Raw genomic sequence first — 12540 nt, forward strand, 5'->3', positions numbered from 1 at the left:
ATAATACAATATTGTTTATATTCACTATGCTGTGCATTAAATCTCTGGCTCTTACTACTCATTGCAAATTTGTTTTAATTAATTAATTTAAATTTGTTTACATTTAAATAACTCTGTCTTATACCTCCTTCCTGCCCCCATTTCCTGGTAACTACTGTTTTAGTCTTCTGATTTTATGAGTTTGTCTTTTTTTATTTTCACATATAAGTAATATCATACTGTACTTGTCTTTTGCTGTCTGACTTATCTCCCTTATTTAGCATAATATGTCAAGGTTCATCTGTGTTGTTGTAAATGGCAGAATGTTCTTCCTTCTGACTAAAGTTCCATTACATGCACCCTCCTCCCACATCTTACATATTCCTTCATCCGTTGATGGGTGATTAGGTTGTTTTCATATCTTGGCTATTGTCAGTAATGCTGCAATAAACATGGAAATGCATATATCTCAATATTCTATTTTCATTTCCTTTGGGTACATATCCAGAGTGGAATTTTTAGATCATATGGTAGATGTATTTTTAATTTTTTGAGGAACCTCCATGTTTTCCAGTGGTTGAACCAATTTACATTCCCACCAGCAGTGTAGGAGTTCCCCTTTCATCACATCCATGCCAGTACTTACCTCTTGTTGCCTTGGTGATAACCATTTTAACAGGTGTGATGTGATATCTCATTGTGGTTTAGATTTATATTTCCCTGATGAGTAGTGATGTTAAGTATCTTTTAATATACCCATTGGCCATTTTGATGTCTTTAGAAAAATGTCTTTTGAGATCCTAGGGCCATTTTTAAATTGACTTGTTTTTTTTGTTACTGAATTGTATGAGTTCCTTATATATTTTGGATATTAGTCCCTGATATAATGTATGGTTTTCACAATTTCTTTCTCATTCTGTAGATTGCCATTTCATTTCATTTCATTTATTTATTTATTTGGGTAGAAGCTTTTAAGTTTGATGTTGTTTCATTTGTTGATGTTTGCTTTGGTTGTTTGTGCTTTTGGTGTCATATCCAAAAAATCATTGGCAAGATCAGTGTTGAGTAGTTTTTCCCCTATGTTTTATGGAGTTTTATGGCATTGGGTCTTATGTTTAAGTCTTTAATCTGTTTTGAGTTAATTTTTGTGAATAGTGTAAGATGGGGTCCAGGTTTATTGTTCTGCATAAACATCATTTGTTGAAGAGACTGACATTTCCCATTCAGTGTTCTGGGTTCCCTTATTGAATATTAGTTGACGGTATATGCAGGAGTTTAATTAGGTTCCCTGTTCTATTCCATCAGTCTATAGGTCTGTCTTTATACCAGTACCATACTGTTTTTAATCACTACAGTTTTGTGGTATAATTTGAAGTCAGGAAGTATGATGCCTCCAATTCTGTTATTTTTCCTAAGACTGCTTTGGCTATTCAGGGTCTTTCATATTTCCATACACATTTTTGCATATTATAGACTTTATGTGAAAGAAATTTGTATATATGGACTTCCTGTTTTTTTTTTTTTGTTTTCTGCTTTCACACAGGTTTTGAAATCATCCTCATTGTATTTATTAGTAACTCATTCATTTTTATGGCTGAATAGTAGTTATTGAATGGATATACTACATATTTATCCCTTTACTTGATGGTTGACATTTGAGGTGTCTGCACTTTTTGGTCATTATAAATAAAGTTGCTTTATGTATGTCTTTGCACATATATTTTTATTTTTCTTCAGTCAATAACTAGGATTAGAATGTCTGGGTCATTTGATGTAGATGTATGTTTAACTTTTTAAGAAATTGCCAAACCGTTTTCTAAAGTGATTGTGTTATTTTATATTTCTACCAGCAGTGCATGAGGGTTTCAATTCCTCTATATCCTCACTTACATATGACATTGTTAGTCTTTTTGATTTTATCTATTTTAATTGGTGTGTAGGGGATTGCATTGTGATTTTCATTTTTATTTTAATGATAATGATATTGATTGTCTTTTCATGTACTTCTTGATCATTTACACACATTCTTTTGTAAAGTGTCTTGTAATCTTTTGCCCAGTTTTAAAAATATTAGGTGTTTGTTTTATTACTGAGTTGTAAGATTTACTTATATATTCTGGATAGAAGTTCTTTATTAGATATATGTAATGAAAATATATTTTGTGGCTAGTTTTTTTTTTCTTCTTCTTTTTTTTCTTTTTATTATTTATTTATTTATTTATTTAAGATTTTATTTATTTATTTGACAGAGGGAGATCACAAGTAGGCAGAGAGGCAGGCAGAGAGAGAGAGAGAGGAGGAAGCAGGCTCCCTGCCGAGCAGAGAGCCCGATGCGGGACTCGATTCCAGGACCCTGAGATCATGACCTGAGCCGAAGGCAGCTGCTTAACCCACTGAGCCACCCAGGCGCCCTTTTTTTTCTTTTCAGAGGAAGAGAGTGCTAGGGGAGGAGAAGAGGGAAAGAGAGACTTTTAACCAGGCTCCACACCTCGCATGCAATCCGACGTGCGGCTCGATTTCAGGACCCCGAGATCATGCTCTGAGCCAAAATTGAGTCAGGACACTTAGTGACTGAGCCACCCAGGCGTCCCCTGGTGTTTTTATTTTCTCAATGACATCTTTCAAAGAGCAGACATTTACCTTTATGAAGTAGCACTATTTATCAATATTTCCTTTTATTTCATGTTTTATCTGAGAAATCTTTTCCTACGCTAAGGTTGCAAAGATTTTCTTCCATATTGTCTTCTAGAAGTTTTGTAATTCTTTTAGTTTATTTATATATTTGATTTTTGGTTGCCCTTTGTTAGGATGCTTTATATACAAAGAGAAGAGTAGTTTGTTAAGATATGGTCTTAAATGTCGAGATATCTTTCCATTAAACAGAGATAATAGGAAAAGCTTCATTTTCGATGTTTGTGGGAGAGTGACTTAAGTAATGTCACGTTAATAATGTCAACCAAACTATTTTAATTACTTCTTCAAAGTAGTTAAAGTGATTTAAAAATGCAGTCATTTTTATGAAGCTCATTTGCAGTTTTTGAGTATAGAGGTAGGACTGCATTTGAGTATGTATTGAAAAAAAGTTTAAGAAAAAATTCTTTTTCTCAGGTTTTTCTTCTGCAAGTTTATTTTACCTTTTTAAAGAGTTACTTATTTAAGGGAGAGAGAGTGGCAAGGAGGGGCTGAGGGAGAGGGAAAGAAAGTCTTAGGCACCCTCCACACATACATAGCACAAGGCTGGATGTGGAGCTTGATCTCAGGACCATGAGATCATGACCTGAGCGGAAACCAACAGTCCAACTGACTGAGCCATCCAGCTGCTCCCTGAAAGTTTGTTTTAAATATTATAAAATAACGTAAAGATATTGTCAGTTTCTAAGAGAACATCAAAGTAGTTTTATTTTTATTGTACTGTATATCCATCAATTATTTTAGACCCAGTCAAATGTTGTGTGTGTGTGTGTTTGATAAAAACACTTTATTTTTTTAAATTTATTTTCAGCATAACAGTATTCATTATTTTTGCACCACACCCAGTGCTCCATGCAATCTGTGCCCTCTATAATACCCACCACCTGGTACCCCAACCTCCCACCCCCCGCCCCTTCAAAACCCTTAGTTTGTTTTTCAGAGTCCATAGTCTCTCATGGTTCACCTCCCCTTCCAATTTCCCCTAACTCCCTTCTCCTCTCTAACTCCCCATGTCCTCCATGCTATTTGTTATGCTCCACAAATAAGTGAATCCATATGATAATTGACTCTCTCTGCTTGACTTATTTCACTCAGCGTAATCTCTTCCAGTCCCGTCCATGTTGCTACAAAAGTTGGGTATTCATCCTCTCTGATGGAGGCATAATACTCCATAGTGTATATGGACCACATCTTCCTTATCCATTCATCCATTGAAGGGCATCTTGGTTCTTTCCATAGTTTGGCGACCGTGGCCATTGCTGCTATAAACATTGGGGTACAGATGGCCCTTCTTTTCACTAGATCTGTATCTTTGGGGTAAATACCCAGGAGTGCAATTGCAGGTCATAGGGAAGTTCTATTTTTAATTTCTTGAGGAATCTCCACACTGTTCTCCAAAGAGGCTGCACCAACTTGCATTCCTACCAACAGTGTAAGAGGGTTCCCCTTTCTCCACATCCCCTCCAACACACATTGTTTCCTGTCTTCTTAATTTTGGCCATTATAACTGGTGTAAGGTAATATCTCAATGTGGTTTTAATTTGAATTTCCCTGATGGCTAGTGATTATGAACATTTTTTCATGTGTCTGATAGCCATTTGTATGGCTTCATTGGAGAAGTGTCTGTTCATATCTTCTGCCCATTTTTTGATACGATTGTCTAAAACACTTATTTAAAGTACTTGGATTCCTTTTTTTTTCCTTTGAAGATTTATTTTTCATTTGAGAGAGAGCGAGAGAGTGGGCACAAAGGGAGAGGGAGAAACAGATTCCCCGCAAGCAGGAAGCCCGATGTGGGGCTCTATCCCAGGACCTTGGGATCATAGCCTGAGCTGAGGGCAGACACTTAACTGACTGAGCTATCCAGGCATCCTTAAAGTGCTCGGAATCCTTTAGTTTTAAGAGAAATCTTTAGACTTTAGAGGTGATTTGTAACCAGTATATACTAAACTTCTTGCTAGTGAGATAAATTAGATTCTAAGAACTTAAACTGATGAGTTACTAAGCTATAAGAGAGGGCCAAGTTTTTAAAAATGTAGTTATTTTATAAAGTCATTAAAATGTTTTGCTTACTGGTTGGAATTTTAAAGTCAAATGTGGCTTTTGAAGTGATATTTTAGTTTTAAACCAAAGCTACTTTATTTTCTAGGTGTTCATTGTACCCATGGTTTCAATCGCACTGGTTTCCTCATATGTGCCTTTTTGGTGGAGAAAATGGATTGGAGGTATTGTTTCTTGTTATAATGGAAGATTAGTAATTGATAAAGAATTTTATCAATTTTTTTTAGTTTTAGCATTTTATATTGTCAAATTTTTGGTGAAGTCCTGATTAATAATATTTAAAGTGGTTTTAATTTTAGACTTGATTAGTCTTAGAATATCATTTATTACCTGGTATTTTGTTCAAAGTAGCATTTTAGTTGAATGTTTGTCGATATTTATATACTATATATTTTCTTTTCCAGATTTTTTTCACATCTTCCAGAATTATCAGAGACAAGTTTACTCAAAATCTTTTTTTTTTTTTTTAATGTTCACCTTTGGAAGTTACTGTTGTTATTATTGTTCTTTTTTCTTTTCTTTTTTAAAGAACCTAGCTCATGCCCAACATGGGGCTCAAATTTACGACCCTGAGGTCAAGTTGCATGCTGTAATTACTAAATCGGCCAGATGCCCCTTGTTCTTTTCATTTTTAATAATACTTTTATTTTTTATAGCTGCTGAATATTAAGAAAAACCTGTAATGGTGTATGGAGAAGGTGTTTTGGGGACAGTTACTCTGTATGAACCACTTAAGTAAACATGGCTTTATTGAAGTACCTTTTTAGATCCTGAGAGATTAGAACCTTTGTTGCCTCAAATTCCTTGGGCAAATGGGATATTACTTCTGGAATTTTCTTGTTTACTGATTGAGGGTCATTATTTTTGTTTATAAAGCCTCAGCACAGTAGGTCCTTCTCTGAAAGTAATCAGTCGAAGTACACATATTGTTTATTTCCCTGTTCACACATCCTCTGGTTCTCTACTGCGTGCTCTTCTAGCTCTGCCTTTCTGGCCTTTGAGGTGCTTTTGACAGTAACCACAGACTCCTTGTCAGTGTGTGCTTTAGCCTCTCTCTGATGACCTTTGTTGTTTTTATCAGGTCTGTTGAAAGTTCTTAAAAGCTAGCATGCTTTTACTTTTATTCATATTGGCGTTCATATTTCTTTGATTTCCCTTAAAGTTCGATCTCAACTTTCAAGCCTTTATATACATTTTTCACAGACTTTACCACACTCTCTTCTGTACAGTCATTGCAGTTTACCTCTAGGGTTTAGGGATTATCCATATACCTTGTATTAAAGCTGTTTCAGATTTGTCCTTTACTAGATTGAATGCCTTGGGCCTGGGGAATATGATTTGTCCATTTTGTAAACCTATACCGTACTTCCTTTGGTGACTGAAATAGAATGAGTTTTGATAAATCTGCGTAAATGAAGAGAAGTGAGGAAATTCCATGGTGTTTGTTTTCCATAGTATTGAAGCAGCAGTTGCTACTTTTGCTCAAGCCAGACCACCAGGAATTTATAAAGGTGATTATTTGAAAGAACTTTTTCGTCGCTATGGTGATATAGAGGAAGCACCACCCCCACCTCTATTGCCAGATTGGTGTTTTGAGGATGATGAAGATGAAGATGAGGATGAGGATGGAAAAAAGGAATCAGAACCTGGGTCAAGTGCCTCCTTCGGCAAAAGGAGAAAAGAGCGGTTAAAACTGGTAATGTTTAAAAATATTATAGTCTTTACTTCTTCTGAAAGCTTATTGAGATTTATGTATTTGTTTAGCTAGATTTTAAAGTTATTTCATTCTGGCTGTTTCTAAAGATTCTTGATAGCCGTGAGTCTGCCTTTTCTATGGGAAAAGCTTGTTAAGAAGTTCACTTAGTTTTTGATTCTTAGGTAAACCAAAGAACTCTTACATATTAGATTGAGAACTTACTCTTTTGTGCAAAGTATTGGAAGATGCCAACTACATAGTGAAAATTTTTTTACTGATGTTTTACAAAATTGTCACATAGTTAAAATAACTTTCCATATAAATTCTGCTCCTTCCCATGGTTGGTATTTTCATATTTTCTATAACATTGAACTGAGATGACTCTTCTGTGGACAACTCCCATTAAAAGGGCTAACAAAAACCATTAGGAATTGTTTTCTTGGGAGGACAGGAGAGATACTGAGAAGAAAAGTACTGATTGTACTTGTACACACACAAGTATATGGTACAGGCTGAAGGGAAAAGTTAGGGAAAGTGTGGAGATAATTAAATGTTAATGAAGTAATAAATAAGGAATGTGGGATATCATAGTTGGGCAGTAAAGACTATACAACTCATTTATTAGTAGGCAATGATTCACAGGCAAGGAAGAAAATGCCTTATTTTTATGTAAATTGAATGATGTAGTTATTTGGGCTTTTAAAAAAAAGTTCCTTGCTTGAAAAACATTATTTTAATATGTATTTACACATTTCAAACTTCAAGACTTTGAGGCCACTGAAAAGTGTTAATTGCTTTGAAATATAGAAATAACTCTTTAACTCTAAATAACTCTATAACTCTAACTCATTGATTACTGAATCACATATCTAGAAAAATAAGAATCACATTCTAAGGAAACGCTAATAGCATAACATAGCATAGCATAGATGATTACCTTCTTATAGTATCATTTTTGTAAGGAAATTCATCTATATTTCTTAAAAATAGTGTTAACCATGAGCATATGCTAATGTGTTTTTGCATTACAATATACTATTTGAATGTGTAAAAGAGCTTAAAGCAAAGAGTTACTGTTTCACAAAATGTGCTAAAGTTTGCAGGATGTTTTCCCCTCCAGCAGAAGGGGTCTTAAAAATGACATTTATTTTATAATATCAAGTACCATTAAATCTCTGTAGTGGCAGAAGAGCTTCAGCAGCATTAAGAGAAACATAGCCAAGATGGGCATGTTTCTTAGGGAATACAAAGGACATTTAAAATAAAATCCCTGGGTGCCTGGGTGGCTCAGTCGTTAAGCATCTGCCTTCTGCTCGGGTCATGATCCCAGGATTCATGATCCAAGAGTCCTAGGATCAAGCCCCACATCAGGCTCCCTACTTGGCGGGAAGGCTGTTTCTCCCTCTTCCACCTCCCCCGCTTGTGTTCCCCCTCTTGCTGTGTCTTTCTCTGTCAAATAAACAAAATCTTAAAAAAAAAAAATTCCCATTCTAGTTTTTCCTGTTTTGTTTTGTCTGTTACTAAGAGCAGTGTTTAAAAATTTCCCACTATGGGGAAGCCTGGGAGACACTGTTGGTTAAACGTTCATCTCTTGATTTTGGCTCAGGTCATGATTTCCAGGTTATGAGATAGAGCCCCTTGTTGGGCTCCATGCTGGGCATGGGGATTACTTGGGATTCTTTCTCTCCTGCTCCTCCTGCCCTCTCCCCTGCAAATACCCCTCTATGATTGTGGATTTATCCCTTTCTCCTTCTAGTTCTGTCAAGTTTTGCTTTATTATTTTGAGGTGATATTATTTAGTTTATACAAATATGTGTAAAGGATTATTAAATCTTAACTGTGTCTTCATTTTTAGCATTAAAAATATCTAATGTTAGTATGATTGACTGCCCAAGCATCCTTTTGGATAGTGTTAGTATGTGTTATCTTTTTTCTGTCATTTTGCTTTTAGACTTGATTTATCTTTTATTTGAGGTATGTCTGCATTCCATTGTTGGGTTTTGTTTATCCAGTGAATAGTTTTTGCTTTATTGGAGTATTTGGTCCATGTGCATTTATTTTACTGATAAAGTTAGATTTAAAACTTAGAGTCTTAACTCCCCTGCCATGGTATGCTCCTTTTTATCTCCTTTCTTGCCCTCTTTATGCTTGTTTTTATATCACCCCAAGCCATTGCTTGTTAGTTACACATTCTTTTACTGTTCTTTTACTGGTTAGTCAAGATTTCAGTATGTATCTTTGACTTGTTAAAGTCTGGTATATTTTAGTACTTTTGCCACTTTTTAAACAATGCAAGAACCCTAGAACCTTTGGTTGCATTTACCTCTTCCTGCCTTTTTATTATTGTATATCTTAATTCTACAAGTGTTTTAAACCCCATAAGGTGACATCATCATCATTATCATCATCATTTTATACAGCAAATATTCATTAGATAAACCCACAAATTTATCCTTTCTGGTGCTCATCTTTCTTTCATCTATTTTTGTGGTTCCAATAGGATAGTTTTTCTTCTAACTGAAGAGTCCCTTTAGTATTTTCTTTCTTGTGAGTTTGCTGCAACACATTCTCTCAGTATCTGTGTAAAAATGTCTATTTCTTGCCATCATTTGAAGAATGTTTGTTTTGGGTATAGAATTTTGGCTTGGCACTTTGAAGATATCATTCCATAATCCATTTCTATTAAGAAGTTGCTTCTCTGAAGCTAATTTCTTTTTGTTTTTAGTTTTCAGCAATTTTACTATGCTATGTCTACCCAGAGGTTTTTTTTTTGTGTTTATTCTGCTTTCTATTTATAGTGATTCTTGAATCTGTGGTTGGATTTGTTGTTTTAGACAATTCTCAGCCATTATCTCTTCGAATATTGGTTCACATCCATTCTTTTTCTCTTTTGGGACTCACCCAGAAGACGTGTCTCCCCCCCACCCCTGAATGTCTCTTATGTTCTTTCTATATTTTCTACTCTTTTTTTACCCCCATTTTTCAATTTGGATATTTTCTTCTGACCTCTTTCTTCCAGTTTACTAATCCCACTTTAGCTTTGTCTGAGTTGATGTTCAATTTATGCATTAAGTACGTAATTTCAGTTATTTCACTTTTGGAATTTTCATTTGAGTTTTAAAATAGTTTCAATTCTTTGTTGGAATTCTTCATTTTGTCATTTAGGTTTTTGAATTTAATAATCCCAGTTATTTTAAAGCCTACGTCAGATACCTAATTGATGTGGATCTCTTCTAGATCTTTAGTTTTTCTTCTTTTGATTTCTAGTCAATTGTTTATTTTTTGTTCTGCCTGCATATTTCTACTTCTTAGTCATTATGTATGAAAAATTGTGGGAAAAATTTGAGACTTTGCATCATGTTTTCTTCCTTCAGAGAACATTTACTTTTGTTTCTACATAGGGTTAAGAGGAGGACATCTTAGCTAAGTCAAGGATTGAATTTTCAGAAACTGGTCTTCAATTTTGGGGAACTGGTCTCTTTTTGGTTCAGCTTAATTCCCAGAGTGTAGCCGTTTGGGGATCCTAACCGAAAACCTAAATAGGACCCTTCCTCCTTAGTGGCCTGAAACTCCAGTTTTTGTTTCCCTGTTACATTGCTGAAAGCTGTGTTCAGCCTTTTAGCCTCTTACCTACCATTTTGGAAACAGTGCCCGTAGAGGAAGACCTGTACCAGATGTGTAGCTCCCCTCTCTGGATTCCTTTCCTTCTGAGTTCTTGGCTCTTCAAGCCTTTTACTGCCTTTGTACTTCTCCAGTGTCTTCAAACAAGCACTTTTAACATTTTGTCTAGCTTTTTCTCATGGCTGCAGAATTGATTTCATAACTAGGCGCCATTGCCAAAAGCAGAAATCTTTCTTCTCCTGTTTCGGAGAAAGCAGTTCGGTTTGATTTCAAAGTGGTTAAGTAGTTTTCCCCTCTTTTCAAGTCATAACTGATAAATTATAAAATTATTAAATATACTTTTTACTTATAAAAGTAGTCTACTTACATTAAAGAAAACTTGAAAACAAAAGAAACAACTTATAATTCTTTAACTTTTGTCTAACTACTGGCATTTTGTCATCTTAGAAGAATTTCTTCCCATTTACTTATCTAATTTAAAAGTGTACACAAATGACATAAAGATATGGTTTCTTTATAAAAGTACAAACATCTAGAAGTATATAGAGTAAAAAGTGAAGGTCTTTTTACTCCCTCCCCAACTGCTCTCTTCTTTTTGGTAATTTTTCTAGATACTTAATTGTCTATGCATTTACATACATATGTTCAGTTTTGACCTTACCTTCTCCATTCCTTCTTAATGTGAATGTATTTTTCTGCAACTTTTTTTTTCTTTTTTAACTTGGATATCTTTTTTTTAGTACATTTTAAACTACTTCATTCTTTTTAGGTAATACCAGAGGAAGCAGTTTATATAAAACAATATTCTCAATATTTCTTTACAAGATGAGAGAAGATATCAGTCCATACAATAATTACAGACTATTATGAAAAAGAACCAATTAGAGATCTTGGAAATGATAATTAAAAAATCCAACAACTCAGTTAGATGGGTTGGATAACAGGTTGAAGGAAGCCGTAGAGGAAATTACCAAGCTGGAGGATTTAGCTAGGAAATTCTTCCTGGATGCAGCATAAAAAGACAAAGAAATGTGAAAAAGTTTAGAGTTTGGTAGTGATTTATATGAATGACTTAACACTATGAAATGTCACAGAGGGGACACATACGAGGATTATTTTCTGTAATGCAGTAGGGCCAGGTCAGATTAGTGATTTTTAAGAAGCTAATGGGAGGTGAGAAGATGGGGACAGAATTGGGGGTCCTCACGAGGACTCAGCATATGGTTATACTCACAGCCAAGTTTATTACAGCAATGTACTAAGGATATACAGTTAAGTGATAAGGGAAGAAGATAACTACAGTCTGGTGGATTCTGTATGCAGGCTTTCTTATGCTCTCTTCTTCCCATCAGGGGTTGTGCAGAGCTCACTCTCTCAGCAGTAATGAAGATGTAGTAACATGTGTAATGTTACTTCCTAGGAAAGCTCATTTGAGTCTTAGTGGCCAAGGTTTTACTGAAGCCTGGTCACGTAGGCATGCTCTGCATAGTGTGTACTGAAATTTCCAGAATCCCAGAAGGAATGCATTTGTTCAGCGTAAGCGGTATTGTTTGTATGACTAGTCTAGGCATGGTGAATCACCTTTATCAGTTGACTAAGGGCACTCTGAGAATCTTGTTCCCAGATGCCAGTCAGGGACCAACCTTGTAAATAGTCCTGCTGTGTTAACTTTTTTCTGCATACTCGTACTGACTAGTCATTCAAGTAGTTTAGTTATGATCAAAAATGGAGAGTAAGAGTGATTGCTTGATGCAGATATAGTCAGAAAAGGCTTTTTAGTATGGAATGAGCTCTAGAATATTAATTACTTGTAGGTAAGTGATTAGTAGAATCAGTGACCTTGAAAATAAAGGTTAGGGAATAAATGATAGAGTGACATCTGAGGAAGTGAAAGGGAATGGAGTTCAAAAGCAGATGGAGAAATGGTTCTTCAATAAGTGGTGGGAAAATCTCATCCCTAGCACTGAGATTGAGGTTTTTTCCCTCAGTGAATTTCAGCTGCATATGTGTGGGAGTACAGAAGACTAATGGTAGGTTGATACAAGGTTGGGTATACTTAGTGTGGGTCTGATGGAAGGATAAAAGATTGAGGAGTACTGGGGATATTAGGCAAAAATAATTGAAGTAATCAGCTGAAGAGTCTTTGAATAGGAAGTAAGGTCAGGATGGGGGCTGTTAGCCTGTGAAAAGAGAAGTGATAGGATTGTTAGTCTTGGTAAAATTGGTAAGTGAGCATAGTTAGGGCAAAAGAGTTAAGCTGTTTAATGAAAGAGGCCGGAGAGTGACGTGTTGGAGTTAGAGTGTACTCAGTCAGTGTGAGTTGAATTGATGAATCAAAAGGTGGAGCAGCATGGCATAATGACCACATAGCCATGGAGCAGGTTGTTGAAGTTAAGCAAAGGTGATGGTCATTGAAAATACAATTACTGAACTATGAAGCCTAAGTTGTTTGATGTGTCCATTTACATCATGGATGTTGATGTTACTAGTGT

The 12540-nt window shown here is 35.3% G+C and overlaps 1 protein-coding gene across 1 annotated transcript in view; it reads left to right on the forward strand.

Annotated features, from left to right (window-relative positions):
• Positions 1-12540, forward strand: part of RNGTT (RNA guanylyltransferase and 5'-phosphatase) — a 341865-nt gene that overhangs the window by 22615 nt on the left and 306710 nt on the right. Inside the window, exons 5-6 of the mRNA XM_032339080.1 lie at positions 4820-4895; positions 6187-6427. Coding sequence (XP_032194971.1) covers positions 4820-4895; positions 6187-6427 — 317 coding nt within the window. The remainder of the gene's footprint in view (positions 1-4819; positions 4896-6186; positions 6428-12540) is intronic.

This window comes from Mustela erminea, chromosome 4 (assembly GCF_009829155.1).
Source record: "Mustela erminea isolate mMusErm1 chromosome 4, mMusErm1.Pri, whole genome shotgun sequence".
In the NCBI taxonomy this organism is placed as follows: Eukaryota; Metazoa; Chordata; class Mammalia; order Carnivora; family Mustelidae; genus Mustela; species Mustela erminea.